Genomic DNA, 19,521 nt, shown 5'->3' with positions numbered 1-19,521 from the left:
TAATAGTGGAAAAAATAGGGTTTTCTAAACCCTGAGATAATGTCCTAGAATACTTGCTAATAGTCCAAGCCCAGCAAATATTTAGTTTACTATCTCAGCCAGTACAACGCCCCCAATGGAAACGCTGGAACAATGTAATATTTGCCATGTAAACAACTTATATGTAATGTTGTCATCAAAAAGGCTAAAATCGACCAAACCCTTGTTTGTATTGTATCTATAACCATGGTCAAACAAAGAGAAATCATCAAATTAATGGTAATGATTGTTTCATTTGGTTGCTACAACTCCTGGGAAAAATGCCAGATGATGTGTTATTTGCTGACTAAAAGTAGCATGTGTAAAACTTCCAGATATTACCTCATCCTTGAAAATTTGTACCTGAATCTTGCAGATACTGGTGGTTGTTTACCAAAAAAAGAATACAACTCCCATGATCCCACGCTACCTCACAATGTCACCAAACTACATTTTTTGTTTTCATTGTTTTGATTGAAAGAACCCTAGCAACAGAAACTACTTACTTTGGGTTTCAGTGATCGAATGGATTATAAAAAACATTGTTTTTTTTGTCGATTTAATTCTCTAATTGTGTCAGCTCTAGACGGTTGTATCCATCAGAGTATGTCGAGCTTGTCCACTAAAAACAGGAGTGAATAAGTGATAAGTCTTTTAAACCCAGCTTTCTTTCTCCATAGAGCTGGTAAGACAATCAAATAAGCAGGTATAAAAAGTCTCTACTTTCCACGAGTCCATGCTATACTCTGAGAATCTGTCCCAATCCCACAGATACTGTAATAGATTTGTAAATTATGGATCCTCTGCTCGCTATTAAATATTTCATAGACCGAGCTGACACGCTAAAAGCTTGGAGGAAGTATTCCATCTACTGAGACAAAAAGACAGAATATGTATCAGACACTGTTACTCAGCAGAAAACAAGATGAGCAGACTGGTGTAATTATGGATGATTAGCTCCTTCAGAGGTGGCATCATACCAATCTGTTTTTTAAATCAGTGAAAACTTCTCATTAGAGAATACCACAACATCATTTCTGCAACAAAGGCAGTGAAACATACTCAAAGCTACAAGTCACACATTAGACTTCTACTCCTGAATTCCACTCAGGATCCTGTGAACAATTTTGCATTCATTTTTGTTTGCAGTCGGCAGAAAGAGTATGAAAAGGATGTTTATAAAATTCAGGTGCCTGTAATGAGACAAGAGAGATGATCTTGATCATCGTTTAATTTTCTTTTGACATTGTTATATTGAACAAATCAAATACTGAACAGAAAGTGTTTCTAATGTATGGATGTGTACATTGAATTAAGATTTTCTTTTTACCAGAAATATCTACCTACTTATCAGAGGGATGTCTAGATTTCAAATAATTGTGTTTTCTGTTGTTTTTTGTCATTTTGATTTGTATCCTTTCAAGCAGTACATTTTTTAAGGCTCAATCCATACAAAAACATGGAATGGTTAGCATTAGGCAAAATGTAATTCATCATTTTTGCACCAAATCATTGGACAGCCTTGTGGGAGAAATGTACAAATTAGTGGTTTCCAGTTGGGCTGCCACTCAGACATGCCAAATGAGTCATTCAGCAGCATTTTCTTGGTTATTTCCCCGTTTTTTTTCCCAACAGGAAGCTGCCAGCACAGAACTCAAGCTCTGTGGTAACAGTGTTGACATTATGGTCTCCATGTTTATAGTGTAATATTAAGTGAAATGTCTTTTTTGTTCCCCTGGTAGGACTATGGCTGCCAACATGGGTTCAATGCGTATCCTCATCAAGGGGGGGAAGGTAGTCAATGATGACTTCACCCAAGAAGCAGATGTCTACATTGAGAACGGCATCATTCAGCAGGTAGACCATATGTACACACACATGCTATACAAATGCACACAATTTCATAAAATGCCATGCACATTAAAACATAAGCCATACCTTTATTTCTCTTGACATATTTCCTGTCAATAATGTGCCTGTCAAAGAGCAAACTCTTTTACAGACGCATTCATTGTCCACAGAGTCCCCAGGTATTAGTGTGACTCATTTCTCAGTAATACATTATGAGGAGAATGGACTGTTCTGTGAACTCTGTGGCCTCTTCATGATGATAGTGAAAGCTATAATTAGCTCACAGAGCGTTGTCATGGAAATAAGCATTGGGTAATGTGAGGAGGATGCATTCAACTCAGAAACCTGGAAAGCTTAACTGTAAACCCACTGAAACACCAATGCCATAGAGAGTCGAGCTTACACACTTTGTGAAATCTTATTTCTCTTACAGTAACAGTTGTTGGGAGGACCGGTGTTTGGAGAACTTAAACATAGACACGTGTGAATAAGGTTGTTTATTTTGATTTGCCAGTTAAGTGATCATTTTTAAGGCACTGAGTCGGTGATAATACACAACATATTTAAAAGAATGATTACTAAGGTGTAGGCTGATAACACTACAATGTAAAGCAGAGTGGTATTTCTCTTCCAGCTCCTTGATAGTCCCACTCACTTGCAAAGTGCTATATGTACTGGCACTGTCTATGGTAACTTGGCAGTGAGCATTTACTGTTCAAGCATGTATGTTAAGCCAGAGCCTATTAACAGCTGAAATTACTACATTTACAGTTAAAAATAGGGATTTACCAATTGAGAACTTTTGGGCCAATACGGTTGTCTTTTTCTGTTATTAGTCTTCTTTGTTTTGTGCCAGGGAAACCAAGAAATCTTGATAATAAAAGTAATTCAGCCCCTCATTACATCATCTTTAAAAGAGCACAGATATGGTCTAATAAGTCAACCAGTAAACAACCTTTGATATAACCTTCCTTAAAGAAAAGGTAAAAAAATTGCTTACGGACAATGACATTGTGTTAGTCTAATAGGACTGACACAGTTAGCTGGCTACCTGTATTGAGAAAACTAAGCTAATGCAATTAACAATGACATTGAGAGATTGAGCCTTATGAATGTGCAAACAAAAAATTGTCGCACATCAGATAGATAACAGCCAGTATCAGGGAATGTCTTCTTGTGAGATAATAGGCTGATAGTGGTCAACAAGACAAATATCGGTTGATACCATGTTTGGCTTAGTGCATTCCTGATTAAAAACACATATAGAGAGTGGAGTAAAGATTGTTGTGTTATCACCTGGTTTAAGTCCTTCTGCTAACATACACACAGTGACAGTGCTCACATGCTGAAGTTAAGCAAGTGCAATGTTTACCATATTCACCATCTTAGTCTGGACTAAAGTAAAGCTTTATAGCCCTTTATAGTTATGATAAATTCAGTGTGTCAGATGCATGTTATGGAGGCGAATTGCTTCTTAATAAAGTTGTGTAATTTGTGCGTTTTGTTCTTCGTGGCAGGTTGGAAAGGAACTGATGATACCGGGCGGGGCTAAGGTGATTGACGCCTCTGGAAAGCTGGTGTTGCCGGGCGGAATAGATACCAGTGTCCATATGCAGGACAGTTTCATGAACGCAGCCATTCAGGATGACTTCTACAGTGGGACCAAGGTACATACACACACAAACACACACACACAAGACTGTGTTATGACCTGTCAGCATGCCTGTGATTAACACATTTAGAAACCAGAGACAGCTGTCATACACAGACATACTTTCTCTCTCTCTCACACTTTATTTTCGATACGTTCATCAATACTAATGACTGCATATGTTCTCACGCTGGTCCTTTAGGAAGTAAAACCAAACAGCTGTGACAGGTTTCTGGTTGATGGCAAAGACTTCTCTTTACCCACGCTCACACACAGCTGTTCAGCCTTCATTCAAACTGCGTTTATTTGTTCAATTTTTTTTCAGATAGTCTGCATGTTTTCCACTGATCCCCTAAGACTCAAAGCAGAGAGGATGATTTGATAATTAGGAGACTTAAACATTTGTGGGCTGTTTTTGTTCTTGTTGCCTGATGGATTTATATTTCTGGGGGGGGGGGGGGCTTAAATTATAGGCATCAACTCAGTGTACAAGGGTGTGGCCAGTTGTTCGACATAATGTAAGCTTAGATCAAACAAAGTTGCAGAAATCCATTGAAAAGCTTACAGCAATTGTGCATTTAGGACCAGTGTTCCTTGTTATGATGAAGATTTTCTTGGTGAAACACATAAATCTAAAAAAAACAAACAAACAAACAAAAAAAAAAGTTACACCACTGGGGATCCAGAAAATGAGTGAGTTTAATGGTAGATGATGACTGCCTGAGGAGAGCTCTGGTTTTAATTTTGTCATGCTTAGCGAACGTTTTGCTGATTTTATTCTGTTGTCTGTCATTTTGAGATTTGTTCAGCAATTATTCCCTGCAAATTAAACTCTCTGTGTGTGTTGGTGGTAGTATTACACAAGATAAATCTGTATCAAACATAATCGTTATCTTTGTTATTTTTGTTGTTTTCAAATATTTCAGGCAAACAAAAGTAATCTAAACTAATAATATTCAGATTTATGTAGAAAATTATTTTTGCTATTACTGTGTAAGATTAGAGCTAAAAACTGAAACAGAAATCACGATCTAAATCAAAAAATATGTTAGTTCATCATGATTTTTATTTGTTATGTCCATCCACAGTCCTGCATATTGGCCTTTTTTTTGGTTCAGTACTATATCTGCCCTCTAAGTAGATCAACTTAATTTTTTGATTGTAATTTCTATTATCTTTTTCTTCAAAACAGTCTCAGTGTGTTTAGAAGACTTCGTGGTAAATGGTATTAACTGCAGGGTCTTTGCAGTGCTGTATCTAAATGAGGTCTTAGTCTAATGGAATGCCAGATGAATTGGGGTGAGAGGAATTTGGGGGGATTGAATCATCCATATGCCAACTTTACCCCGGCAACCCCCGATCACCAACCCCTACCCACTGACCTTGCTGCCATGGCAACTAACCCCCCACTCTTAGTGTGAAAATCAGAGGCAGCAAATGTCTGTGCACGCATGTCCATAGTAGTATTGTCTGGTCTCTATGGTGACTGTGTTGCTGCGGCAACAGCTCATGTGCAATTGTGATGAACCCCAAAACTATTTCCCCCGGCATCCTCCTCTCTCCCTCCCATCGTTTTGTAACAGTCTTCTCCCTCTCCTTCCACCCTCCTCTCTTACCCCCTTACTGTTTCCTCTCCCTTATCCCCCTCTGTCTCACCCACTGCTCCCCTGCAGTGCAAATTCACACTGACTTACAGCAGGAGGGTGATTTATATAAGTGGTAGAACATTAAAGGAAGAACATGCAGTGTAGATACTAGTGTAGATAGTTTTGTGTCCAGATAATGAGCTGAGCTGTATATAGACTTAATGCTAATAGATCTCAGATCAAATATACACGCCATTCAAGAACTGCCTCTGGCAGAAAGTAGATGTTTTATTCAGTAATATAAAGTACCTGCTACACGCAGTCACAAAATGTTGATATGATCATCTAAAGATGTTTTTTGTTAACACATATTTGGTTCACTGGTTTTCAGCTTTGTTGACTAGCTTTATTGTTATTAAATATTATTGTTTGTTGTAATTACAATACAGTCTGGGGGGCCGAATGCAGCCGTTAAATAACCTCATTCCAGACCTTAGATAATTTTTTAGAATTCATTAGTAATGTCTGTTCCTAAGCACAAATAAATTGTATCCAGACTACCTAAGCAAAGAACATGTTCTGTAATCAAACTGACAACTAACTTGTTAGATCGAAAAGTTGTGTCTTTAATATACGATAATTTAGTTACAATTGTGAAAACAGGGTGGAGAATATAAAAGTCTGGCCCCCTGGCACTTTTTGTAAATCTGGTCCTTCTAAAAAAAATATTTGAATAGGCCTGATCAACCATTTAAAAAATATGGAGTGCCTTGGTATCTAAATGGTTTTAGCAAAAGCATTGTTAACAGTGTGACCAGCAGGCAGACATACCCATACAGTACCCCCATAACATTACAACATTTGTACTATTATCTACAAACGAAATACTGTGTACTGTACTTACACTGGTCTTAATTCTGATCCCCACTCACTGTGATCCACAATCAGTCTACTGCAGTAATGATCGGACATATCGATCAAATCAGAATTTCAGCTTGACTGCACTAGATCAGTTCAGAAAGGACAAATTACTCAGCCATGATATCATCAGACCAGCTCTGTACCTCTCTGAGCAGGCTCTGCAGAGATCTTTTTAATGTCTCTGCAGGCACGAGACGTAGAGGGAGATGATGAGGTGGAGGAGGTGAAGGGGATGAAAGACGGTGAGCTTCTCAGCTGTAATGGGAAGCATGAGAGGTCCTGATAGAAGCCGTTCACAGAGCAGCTGTGGTAATCTGTCTGACACTGATAGCCTAATTTCTAATTTCAGTTTTGTTTGATATAAAACAGTGGGAATGTATTTTTATTCAATAAATCACAACTGATTATTAATTAGTTTTCTCTTTCTATAATACTAAGTTGACGTTTGTTCTAGATGCAGTGATATCTGCATCACAGTCTGCTGCTCAGCACACACTGACAGATGCACATTTGAAATCACCCCCTCTCCTTCTGTCTGTTTTACTTTCTTGTCGGGGGATTATCTTCACAGTAGGAGTTGGGGTCTTTAATAGAGTGGGGGATTCATGTTAAAACACAGTTTGGGATTTATTTGTCAACATCCACTTTAACCGTGCTGTCAAGGATCAGTAACATGTTTAAGGAATCAAAGGGGGGAGTACAGACAGCATGTCGGGTTTACTGACAAGACAGCTGTTAGATTAAAGCCATGTTGATGATCTGATAGTAGTGATTTACAAAAGGATAAACACACTGTCAGCTTTTACATTCAGCTGCGCCATATGTAGGGTGTATATGTATGTTTGTTGTTTTTTTCTAACACAATGACAACATGTTTTTAGTTAAAACAACAAATCTGTTTCTGTTATAATAAGTGTAAAATAATGCCATACGCTTACTTAACCATTACTGCAGCTGCAAAACAGCATGTAAGAATCATCAGGCAACATTATGGGTATTAACATTCATCACAACTCACTGTTCATGTTTATATTTTTAATTAACACAATATATACATATCATCGTCCTTACAGTAAAAAAATAAGTGTTTTCTTTTTGTTCCTTGAATATACTGTGTAGGATAATGTACGTGCAGAGTTTGACACCAGAAGGTTGCTTTCACATTCATCTGCTAAAAGTGTAAATGTTCTCTGAGTTGATAAGCAGATCTTAAAAGGTGGGCCTACTAGCATGATTTGTGACATCGTAAAATACTTAGGAAGCCAATACTGATCCAATACTTGGGATCAATACTTTTTTAGTGAAAAGACGCAAGATTCAAATTAATAGTAGGTAAGAAATGTGGCTGGAAGGGATCTAAAATCCTAGACGTAAAAAATAAAATAAAATCTGCATCTATTAAAAAAAGATGACTGCTCACAAATAGTGAGAGTCCACTGAACAAAGGACTAAAACTGATGTTTCAGTTTGGTTTCATCAGCAACACCAGTTTCAAACAGTTTCATCAGAGCAGCTCAGACTGAATATGTATTATGGGTGATAACTGCCTGTCAGTGATGATGATTGCTATTTCTTAAATCTCTTCTTAGCAGTTTGTAATTAAGAACAGTCTAAAATTAGACTGTAGTTACAGATGCAGCCTAAAAAGAGGAAACAGGGCAAGATTAAAGACATCTCATCCTGCAGACAGTTTCTTTATTCCTGCCTGGCAGAGGAAAATCAGATACTTAGCTCAGCAACTCTCACACTGATGAAAATGCACAGTCATAATGTTCAGCATACCATTCACATGCACATGGCTTTCTCCGCTTAGCTATTCCATTGGGTTTCTTTCACATCTTCTGCTCAATCCCCCTTCTTCGGGAAGTGAAATGGCAATACATTTTAATTAAGGCCATGCAGGCAGACAGTGTAAATCCCACAATCCCCAGCTGTATCCATGTCCTATCACACACACACACACACACACACACACACACACACACACACACACACACACACACACACACACACACTGACAGTGATCAATTACATTACACTGCTGATGCACACATGCATGCAGAGACCTTATGCTGACACTGCAGATGATTCAGAATGGTTACTATGGTAATGGTCCACCTGATAGCTCGCTGGCTGGCGGCGCTGTCACTTATAAGTAGACGAGCCTGCCCCTGTCTGCGACATGTCTGGAACACTGACAAAAAATCTGAGTTGTCATATTAGATATAACTTTATTCAGGCCAGGTTGTAGAAATGATTGAAGATGTGCACTATTTTGGTAGTGAGCACCTGTTTTGGCTCAGAAGGTGTGAAAATGAACTGAAAATCAATTGGGACATGAGGTATCGCCTGTTCTTATCTCTCTCTGCTCATTTCCTGTGTCATAAATGATTATTGACTGTTTCCCCATCACGTCTTGGTGCAATATCCCTTTTATACTCTGTTAGAGGATATTGAATGGGAGTTTCAGATGGAGAGAGGAGGAGGGTGGGGACGTACGACAGGCATGGCTGAGCAGTATCTGTTGTCATGGCTACACGAAAGTGCATTTATCATTCAGTCGACCAATATGAAGTCAACACAGACCACTCCCCATCCTTTTTTACAGCCTATCATCCTCTTTGTACTCGGATACTTCTCTGTGTCGTCTACTGTCTAACTTTCTCCACTGTCTCCCTTTCTTCATCAGTCATTTTCTCTCTCATCCTCTTTTTCCCCATTTTATGTTTCCTGTCCTGTCTTGTTGCAAAAACAGGCTTCAGATTCTGAAAAGTGAACTTTTTTAAAGGGTATTCTAAGGAGTACTGTTCTCATGGAAGCTCATCTCCAGTGCTTTTTTAAAAAAATGAATCTCATCTCCAATTTTCCAATATTTTTGTGAAACCTGAAACCTGCAGAGGTTTCTTCAGAGGGAGAAAACCAACATCATCAAATGATTTTTTATAGGGTTAGGTTTTATTTTGTTATAATAAGGAAACAGACTTATTTCCTCATTATCAATTGTTTTTAGATGAAGAGGAGGGACGCAGAACAACAGTCACATAGTCACATATCCTAAGTGGCGTCTAGAAGGATTTTTACGCTCAAAACAGACTGCTTTTTAAAAGGATATGTATCAAGGTATTAGCAGTTTTTTTATTTTTTTATTTCTGTGTTATGTCAAACAATTGGGTTTTTCCACGTGGAATAACAAGAGACTGCTATACAGCAAACATCAACATAGTAAAACATTTCCTGGCATTGCATGTACAAAACCAAAAGTTACAGAAATTGTTCACAGAAAGAAAAACAAAGCAACAAGCCTGAAGTTTGTCTTCATCTTCAAAGCTTTATAGCTAGTAGATGTTAACACTCTTATGTAAATAACTATGTCAGTTGTTGTGCATCAGCCTTTATACAACTAGTCGACCATGATGATGATGATGATGAGTAAACAGTTCATGAGGAAGCGCTGTTGCTCATTGTCACCAAGACAAGCACACTCTATTTGCTTTACAGTGGCATCATTGTTCTCGTCTGTAATCAGTCTCTCTCTTCTCTTTCTCTCCCTCCTTCCTCTCACCTCTCCTCACCCCCTCACTTCACTAAGGCGGCTCTGATGGGTGGCACCACCATGGTGATGGCTCTGGTCCTGCCTGAGCAACACTGCTCCCTGCTGGACGCCTATGAGAACTGCCGAGGTCAGGCCGATGGAAAGGCGTGTTGCGACTACGCGCTGCATGTCGGGGTAACCTGGTGGGGACCAAAGGTAAGAGCCAATAAGGGGACAACTTGTGAACTGTACCAGGACCAATGAACAGCACTGACATGTTTGTTTTTATGAACATATATCCTTCTTTGATGTTTTGCTCCTTAAGCTTTTATCTTCACTGAATGAATAATAAATCAACCAAACCATTTTAATATGTGGGTAAAATGTGTAATGACCTAGATTAAACCTGACATGAACTAGGTTAACACACATGCTCACTGGGCACGTTAGGCAGATTCTATGAGTCAACATGCTTCATTCAGCCTTTGGCTTTAATATCTGTGCTGTATCGTCTGCTGACTCTGTGCATTTGACTCATATTATTACAGTAAGAATTAAAATGCCACATTGTAGTGCTGCACAATATTTTATTAAAAAAATATATTGAGATTGTTTTGACAGATATTGTGTTTGTGATATGATACAGAGTTAGTTAGATGATAATTTTTGCATCAGAATTTTCATTTTCACTGAAAAAACATCTACAACCACAATGATGTGAAATTTATTTGTGTCTGTACCTAACAAACGTGTTTTCTTGACCTGGAGGACAAGATTCATATGCCTGGTCATTTCTGAATGCTGCAGCAAAAGGTTGTTTTGTCAAACATTTAACCTTTATTCAGAAATCGCAGCTTCTTGTAATGTTGATGTTGCACTTATTGCTATATTGCTATATTTTGATTTCCAGTAATTGTGCAGACCCACCACATTGTCTGAAATCTAGCTGTTCCTTGTATAGCCATACTATACTGGCAACTAGTGCTGTAAATGAGAATGATTGCCATTATCAATTAATATGACGTTTAGTCGGATTCACATGATGTTTCCAAATGTTTGGTTTTGTCCAACCAACAGTACAAAAGCCCAAAGATGTTCAGTTTATAATGACATATTGGTTGATGAAATACCTTTACGGCCTCATGTTACTTTTGTATTTTATGAATACCTCTTTATAAATTCTTGTCTTTATAATAAGGCACACTTAAAAACTGATTATTACCTCTTCAGTCAACACTTAATATTATCTTTCTTTGGCATTGTTCATGCAGGTATGAAAATATGTGGAACCTGCTCTGTCATTGTCAGAAAAATTGTTTTATATCCTACTGACTTTGACTTTGTTTGAATAAATTACAGTAAACAAAAACAGGTGCTTTTTAGGGGAAGTTTTATTTAATTACCAGTAGTGATTTTGTGCATCATTCTTGATGACAGAATGGTTCATGTGTGCTGCATGAATGACGATACTACAGATACAATGCTTCTTTTATGTGGAGATAGTGAGGATGTATTCTCGTTCATTTGAATTTTGATGACTCCTTTACTGCAGTGTAACTAGAATATGTACTCTTCAAATCATCATATAGTTCCTGTTCACTGTATTTTGATTGAATTAAATGGATTTTACTATGTATAAATGTCTCTGTGGGACTGTGACACTCACTAATGTGGATGCAATGTGATCTCATTCTGGCTGCTCTCCAAGCTCATTTCATGCCCCATATAACACACAAACACATAAGCACACACATACAATAAAAGACGGTATTTCCCCTGGCTAACACTCTCTACTGTCTGCTTCTGCTAATATAAACTCCCCCAGTCCTCAACAGTGATTGGCTGCCAGAATCAGTTCAGATCCTTGAACTCTTAATCTATGTCCTGTGATCAGGTGCGTAATGAGATGGAGACCCTGGTGAGGGAGCATGGAGTGAACTCATTCCAGATGTTCATGGCCTACAAAGATTTTATGATGCTGAGGGACTCGGAGCTCTACCAAGCGATGCAGACCTGTAAGGACATTGGGGCCATCGCACGCGTCCACGCTGAGAACGGAGAGCTGGTGGCTGAGGTGCACATCCAAAGAGACACTCAAATCAACACACACATATATTCACTTGTTTTTTTTTTTTCTTTTAACTTTAAAATCAAAACAAACACACGGAAAGCCCAAAGGAGTTTGTGTGGAATGGCAATATGTGCAATTTAGCTAATGTTTGTTTATTTGGAATTTGTTCTATATGGGTTGAGAAACTCAATCCCTCTGCCAATACTGATAAAATATCTGACTGATTCTCAAGGCAAAAGTTAGATTTTTTTTCCTTACCAAAGATATTGTGACCTTCTGAATGAATATGCTTTGTTTTTCTTCTAATGAAGAAACAATTATTGAAAATTGAACTTGTGTTTTTATGTGTTTGTGTACAATTTTGTGTGTGTTTTTAGAGCGCCAAAGAGGCTCTGGATTTAGGCATCAGTGGACCGGAGGGTATTGAGATCAGTCGACCAGAAGAGGTAAATTTCCTTCTAAGGTTACGTCTTGTCAGTCAGTAATTTTTGCAGGAGATGTTCATCTTTGCTGAAGTGACTTGAAGCATTTTAGAATGTCTGTGCTCTTAGTTTTTCTATTCATGAATCCTTAAACTGTGATAAAACCTCATTTTAAGGGTTGGTTAGACAAACTTGTAGGCGGGATGAGTTTTGGTGTTTAACCCCAATAAATTAATTTAAAAGGTAATACATATTATCCAAAGAGCTTTTCACGCTGCACTTAGCCAGATACTAAAAACAGTTGGCCAACAAAGCTTTTCACACTCCTAATTCCTAAATCTCTGCAAATTTCCAAGTGTGCTTGCTGGTCCTGGTCAGCCCTGAGTTTGCAGGTTTATCCCCTGAAAATTGACTGTACACAGGGCGAAGAGGTGCCAGTGTGAAACAGGGTCAAAGTAAACACTAGACTTTGAAAGTAGTCATGCATTATCTAGAATGTAAATATTAGTTATGTGGTTCAAGGGACATTAAACCCAGGGCTTGTAGAAATGCAGTGGTAATCATATAGACCAGGCCCAAGGTTAACCCTTGGTTAACAATGTATGTTTGGGAAGGGGCTTATGTATCCCAGAATAGCCCTGGGCTGAACAGATGCAGTGTGAAAAGTCCAACTGGTCCAAAATGGAATGTTCCTGTAGTGATGAATAGGCTGACCATGACCATTCACATATTGCAGTCTCTTTGGATAGACTTCAAGAGAAAGACTTAATATATGACTGCTGACTATTTAACTTTTCACTTTGTGATTCTGTCTCATTGTCTACAGCTGGAGTCTGAGGCTACTCACAGAGCTGTCACCATCGCCAACAGGGTAAAAAGACACTAAACCCAATTTTAAAATATTGTCTGTGTGCAGGTATCTGTATTTTACTGATAAATTAATGAATGCTCTGGTGAATGCAGGCTCGCTGCCCAATCTACCTGGTGAACGTGTCCAGTATGTCTGCTGGAGATATGATTGCTGCTGCTAAGATGCAAGGTGAGAAGTTAAAAAATAACACAAGCATGAAGATTTTGACAGTTGTGATGACATAAAGCAGGTGAAGATGATTTAAACAAACCACTTTGATCTTTTGTTTGTTTCTCTAGGTAAGGTGGTCCATGCAGAGACCACTGTAGCTCATGCAGTGCTGAATGGGATGCAGTATTATCACCAGGACTGGGCTCACGCTGCCGCCCATGTCATCGTCCCTCCTCTCCGCATCGACCCCAACACGCCTGGATACCTCATGGGCCTGCTGGGCAAGTATGTGCTCAGTCCAAAAATAAATGTGCTGTACTTGTAAAACATGCCCCTAGAAGACATTACAGACATGTTTTTATAATAATTGAGCTCAGTGATTACTGATAATTTTGAATTGTTTTGGCATCTAAGATAACGTACTATACTGAACATGGACATCCTGTTTCTAGTGACACTTTGAGTGTTGTGGCGTCGGAGCACCGCCCATTCAGCACCAAGCAGAGAGCTTTGGGCAAGGAGGACTTCACAAAGATCCCTCATGGAGTGGCTGGTGTCCAGGACAGGATGAGTGTCATCTGGGAGAGGGGAGTTGTACGTACTCACATACAGTAGACACACAGACACACTCATACAACCCTGCAAGCAAGATCCCTGTCATTAATTTTGTTCTTATTAATGGATTTATTCTTGCAGGTTACTGGAAAAATGGATGAGAATCGTTTTGTGGCAGTGACGAGCTCAAACGCTGCAAAGATCTACAACCTGTACCCACGCAAGGGTCGTATCATCCCTGGGGCTGACGCTGATGTCGTAGTTTGGGATCCTGATGCAACAAGGTGTTAAAGTGGTTCCTAAACACAGATTAATTAATTAACAAGCAGTGTTTGCACTGATTGTATCCCTGCACTGTCTTCTTCACATTTGTTTTTACTTTTTACTATTGTATTTCTGTAAGTGATCTAGAATATTTTTCATTTTGTTTGATTCAATGAAAAACAGAAAGCACTGGTATTAAATGGCCGTTCCATCTTCGCAGGACGATCTCTGTGAGCACTCAGGTGCAGGGCGGAGACTTCAACCTGTACGAGGGGCTGCGCTGCCACGGTGTTCCCCTGGTCACCATCAGCAGAGGACGTTTGGTGTGTGAGAACGGTGTGTTCATGTGTGCTGAGGGGTCCGGAAAGTTCTACCCACAGCGCACCTTCCCTGACTTCCTCTACAAGAAGATGGTGCAGAGAGAAAAGGTGCATTCACTTTCATATCAGTCAGTCACATGTGTTTTATGTAAAAGCAGAATCAAACGGCTAAAAGTTTCTTCAACGCTTAAGCAGATCTGTCAGAGCACCAGGGCTCGTGCTGTGCTCTGCTGCGTCAGCTGACAGTGAAGCTGCTACTGACACACCCATCATACTGTGTCTAACTACACTGATTTGACAGTCCATATAAAGGATTTAATGCTCTTGCTCCCCCTGCACGCTGATGCTGTTTTTCTGCTGCTGCTGTCTGCAAAAACCTCCTCCACCCAAACTCTGCAGGGTTTGGTCGGCTCTGTTTTAGATACACTGGATGGTTTATACTGCTATAGGAAGGGTCCTACTTGTCTCATACAATGTGCAATGAGTGAAACTGGTTTCTTCGCGTGTCTCTGTAGTACTGGGCAGCCACCATATGGCACCTGGGAACCAATTCCAGCCCCAGATATATGGATATTTTTTCAGTCTGTAAAAGTCAGAAACTAAATAAATCAACTCAAATAAAAAAGTTTGAACAATATTAATCCAGAGGGAAGTTATTGTGCTAGAGAATGCTCAAAATTACAGAAACATAAGAATGAAAAAACAAGAACACAATAGAGTAAAAGTAGAAAAAATTAGAACAAAGCACAAGTAAACTACAATAAAAACTAGAATGATAGTGTATACAGTGAGATTGAGATGAGATCTTTAGTCTACTCTTGTGGATGATCCTTAAGATAAAAACCATAAATGTCAAGTCAAATACTTTTATAGCCATCCCCACTTATGATGAGAGTGCATATGAAAGGACCATTACAGCATCTTATCTCATTTATTACTTAAAGTGGAAACAGATAACCTTCTTCTCCTACTAGCTATTCCAATTGGTATTAGTGTTGCTGTCACAAAGACAACTGGATTCTTTCCTTTTTAATCAGTCACCACAACCCAGCACAATATTTAGTTAATTTATGTGTGCACTAGATCACCACCAGTCTTCATTTACCTGATAGATTTTGTATGTGGTGTCAGACAAAACAGCAGTGAGGTTTGTAGGGAACCATGGAAAAGCAGATGGTGCTGTTATTCTACAGACAATTTATTGTGCAATCAGCATTTACAACATAACGATACGTTAAAGCAAAAAACATTTTTATTGTCAGTTTCATATCCATACCCATTGTATTGTATTCTGTTTGTGTTCTGTATTTATTCTTGACTTTTCACCTCTTCCCTCTCTGTTTCAGACTCAGGCTTATAAAGGGGTTGCGAGGGATCCGTACTCTGGCGACGTGGCCATGGTGGCAAACACCATGAAAAAGGAGCTTGGTTTAGGCCCCATAGATGGAGAAACGCCCCACAAAGGGCTCCAGGGGGCTCGTGTGCACCAGGGAGTCCGAGACCTTCATGAGTCCTCCTTTAGCCTCTCAGGTAGGCTGGAAAAAGAACTCAAAACACTACAGTCTTTTAATATAACTGTTTTTGGCGATTTTTATGAAGCAAATTGGTGTTCTCCTCTCAGGGTCTCAGGTTGACGACCACATCCCGAAGAGATCCTCGGCTCGTATCTTGGCCCCTCCTGGTGGCCGTTCCAGTGGTATCTGGTAATCACTGGTGCTGGAGCTTCACCTGTCCGACCCTCCTTGTTTTGTATAATTCTGAGCAACCAGGAAAACTGCACTGATTTTCAATCACAGGATTAAAGTTAAGAGGAGAAAATAAATTCAAGCACGTCTGTGATTTGGGAAGACTTAACTGATGATCAGTGATCTGCCAAAGTGACTTTTACAAATCTAATTTGTGTCTTAATTGGAGTGAATGACCTGCCTGATTACTAAAGAGTGAAGGGCTATCCGTGATTTTAAAATGTTTTACCAAATTCAAGCTGATCATACTAACATTGAAGAAGTCTGCTCATTATCACCCTGCTCGTATCCCGTGAAGTAATGCAAACTAAACAAACTGTGAAAGAACAAAACCAGTACAGTTTTTGATGGTTTCAACTGAAGTGATGTCGACTGAATTATTTAAAAATGGTAGAACTGGATTCAGTGAATTATCTATTATACCCCTGTCACTCACACACACACGCAAACATACAGTACACTGTAGACACCATAGCTTTAGACTCATACAAAGATGTGTGTGGATTCTGTTTGTGATTAAATGCCCACTGTGCTCGGCTTCCTGCTGCACTGTGGGTTCCTCTAGCAGTGTTTTTATTTCCAATGGATGAACTGTGCTGTGTGGTGGTGAAATCCAACTGCTTCGAAACACCATGTGATCCTACAGCTACACTCTCTAAAATAGAGTCAGACTCGACTTTATCCATCCTTATATTGTCACTGTCTCTGACCGAAACAACACTCACATATCCTGGAAACATTCCTGCCTCACCTACTACATAACAGGGTCTATAGTTACCGAAGTATACATCCTGTGGGTGAGAACAAATCTGGTCCCACAACAGCTAAATCTAAGCATTTCTGTCATGGAAGTGTGGTATCTATAGACCTTGCAAAGGACTCAAAGACTGAAAAGAAAAGTCAGTGTGGGATGGATGAAGAGAACGTAATTTCAAGGATAACAAGAAGGAAAAGCTTTCTGTGAGTTTGCTACTTACGAAACAAAACATAATGAATATAGCTTGCTGTTATTTTATTTGATAATTTCTCAAATCTAACACTTCTAAAGCCCTGAAAGTTCTGCTAGTCCATCAGTAATTGTGACAATTATTTAGGCTAGTTCAACTGAGCACAAGTAAGATCACTAATAATCATTTCCCCAGAAAACTCTGCCCTTCTAGCACCCAACAACAGTCTGACTGAGCCAACAACCAACCAGTGAAGATCAAAACAGAACAGTTAGAAGGAGAGTTAAGTAAAGCCAGAAGGTTTGATTTGGGATTTACAAAAGTGGCTTGTCTGTAAAAGACATTTTGACAAGATAATTTTCTGGCAAAAACAAGAAAAGCTTGTACACTTGTTTATCTAAATTCACACTCAAACACATCATCAAGCACAAGAAGAAGGTGTTGAAATGAGTTTTCACAGTTGATAACTGAGGCCCAAGAGGGACCAAAAAGTAACTGAAAAAATTAAATGATGATGTTGAGTTTCAATAGCATCTCACAGACTGCATTTTGAAAGCAAACTTCCTGGTTGTAGGAATAAAATTGGACTGTTGTTAGAGAAGTGTGTCTCCACAGAGCAGGAAGATTGAGCTGCACAGGCTGAAGAAAACCACTGATCCTCTCATCCTCTCATGTCTCATTCCTGCCTAGCAGTATTATATTTATACATGACTGCGTCTTCTTGTCTGTGAACTATATATTTAGGATGTTTTTGTTTTGTTTTTAGTTTAAAGGATAAATGTGCCAATGTGAATCACTTGTGTCACACTCACATTCATGCATGAAGAGCACCACATGGAGATGGAGGAGTAAAACCTCTCCTGAACGCCACAGGTTCACAACAACTGGTGCTGTTTTTTACAATTAACCTACAATGGCGTTATTTTATTGTTGGATGGTTTTGTTGTTTTGAAGGCACTGTGACTGGTCAGTGGCTGTGTGTGTTTGTAGATTCTTGTTGTGTTGGACAGTGAACCTGTTGAATCTATAAGTGGATGCTTGTTTCTTACCACAAGAGTAACGGCAAAAGAATAAAGTGAGAAAAATAACATCTTGATTCTTCTTATGTGTCATCTGATGTTTCTGAAATGCCATTATAGAACAACTACTTAACAGCTGCAGTTGAGAAAAGACAAATAAGACCATTGTCCAGAGGGTGTTGTCCAAATGTTATGCCTCTCTAAAAAAATAATATAGTGAAAGAAAGAGAAAAATTAAGGGAGATCCTTAGTCGAAAGTAGGGTAGAACTGCAACATGTTGTGTGCAGGGGAGCAGTGGAAATGTTATAAATTTTAAGCTTCAAAACTGTAGGCCACATAATGTTTTATAGTGTATCTTAAAAAATGTGTGCCTGAAAATAAATTGAACCAAAGACATTTTAAAAAACTACGATTTTCTTTATTACACATCAGTCAGAAAAACTGAGATGTCTAAAGGGTTTATCTAGTAAATAACAAAATGCTAAATTTGAACCTAAATCCTCTAAAACTCATTTCTACATACATAAATCAAGGCTGTAGGTCTATTTCATTTGAAGTAACTGCTGTAATCCTGGTTGATCTATCTTAAAATGTAAAGCTTTGCATTTGCACTAAATCTTTAATTTAATCACAGGCTTTTATTAAAATTCTTCTGCTCTTGAAGGCTCTTTTAGCCCAGTGCTATATACTGTAAATAAGGACTATACTATTGATATTACAGTTATTACACTTGGCAAAAGACCCCTTCAAAAGTAATTAGATAGATGAATGAAACTGTGTCCTGTATCTTCTAGGTGACTGTGTCTTATATTAAGTGTAATGAGAACTTGATGAGAAATATTGGTAAAAGTTTTAGACTATCCATGATTGCAGCTGAATTTGCTAACTCTAAATATAATCAGCACAAAAAATAGATTTTTCTGTGGTAGCCTGCTGTGCTGCATCATATGACCTAAATATTAAGCAAAGATTAAACATACACTCAGTACCACCCTGCTGTGAAAATTAAGTAGTGGACATTTACTTAAGTACTGGACGTCAATACAAAATTTGAATTTTACATTTCGCTTTTTACTGATGCTTCTATTTGAAATGCTTAGTCAATTGTTGGTTTGCAGATTAAAATGAATACAAAGTATAAATCAACTAATTGTGATCAAATCAATATGATATATACAGTGTAGTATGTAAGTAACCAAAAGTCATACTTGAGTAAAAGTAAATGCAATGTGGATATTACTTAATTGTAAGTGAAAGTGACCCATACAAATAGTGCTTCAGCCTTAAAGTATCTGATGATAAATATAATTGAGTATCAAAAGTAGTTTTTGGTGTAGAGAGGTAAGAATGAAAGGTACAGGTAAAAGTAATTATATTTACATGTATGTATGTATGTATGTATGTATGTATGTATGTATGTACTTATACGAGAGGTCATTCTATTATTGATCTGGCCAATCATCAGATCCAGTATTCAGCATTTTTCTGACTGAATTCAGTGTTTGGTTTTTTGTTTTAATCTGATTGTTATAGAATAAATTAATTGATATGTGCATTCATTTCCCTCTGATGCAGCATGTAATTTGGAAAGGTAACT

At 38.5% G+C, this 19,521-nt stretch overlaps 1 protein-coding gene across 2 annotated transcripts in view; it reads left to right on the top strand.

The window, feature by feature from the left end:
* LOC119012527 (dihydropyrimidinase-related protein 5-like) overlaps positions 1–18,000 on the top strand; it is a 26,400-nt gene extending 8,400 nt beyond the window's left edge. Inside the window, exons 2-15 of one of the 2 annotated variants that reach the window (XR_005072507.1) lie at positions 1,761–1,875; positions 3,387–3,536; positions 9,617–9,775; positions 11,454–11,633; positions 12,008–12,076; positions 12,879–12,923; positions 13,016–13,091; positions 13,202–13,358; positions 13,526–13,667; positions 13,770–13,912; positions 14,113–14,320; positions 15,559–15,742; positions 15,834–17,174; positions 17,205–18,000. Coding sequence is in view for 1 of the 2 variants with exons in the window: in XM_037086440.1 (XP_036942335.1) it covers positions 1,765–1,875; positions 3,387–3,536; positions 9,617–9,775; positions 11,454–11,633; positions 12,008–12,076; positions 12,879–12,923; positions 13,016–13,091; positions 13,202–13,358; positions 13,526–13,667; positions 13,770–13,912; positions 14,113–14,320; positions 15,559–15,742; positions 15,834–15,919 (1,710 nt within the window). In the remaining variant the exon portion in view is untranslated. Of the gene's footprint in view, positions 1–1,760; positions 1,876–3,386; positions 3,537–9,616; positions 9,776–11,453; positions 11,634–12,007; positions 12,077–12,878; positions 12,924–13,015; positions 13,092–13,201; positions 13,359–13,525; positions 13,668–13,769; positions 13,913–14,112; positions 14,321–15,558; positions 15,743–15,833 lie in introns of both variants that reach the window. The other variant, XM_037086440.1, reaches the window with a different exon arrangement.
* The last annotated feature ends 1,521 nt before the right edge of the window (positions 18,001–19,521 follow it).

Source organism: Acanthopagrus latus, chromosome 22 (assembly GCF_904848185.1).
Source record: "Acanthopagrus latus isolate v.2019 chromosome 22, fAcaLat1.1, whole genome shotgun sequence".
NCBI lineage: Eukaryota > Metazoa > Chordata > Actinopteri > Spariformes > Sparidae > Acanthopagrus > Acanthopagrus latus.
Note: the sequence above shows the minus strand (reverse complement) of the source record. Positions and strands in the feature narration are given on the sequence as shown.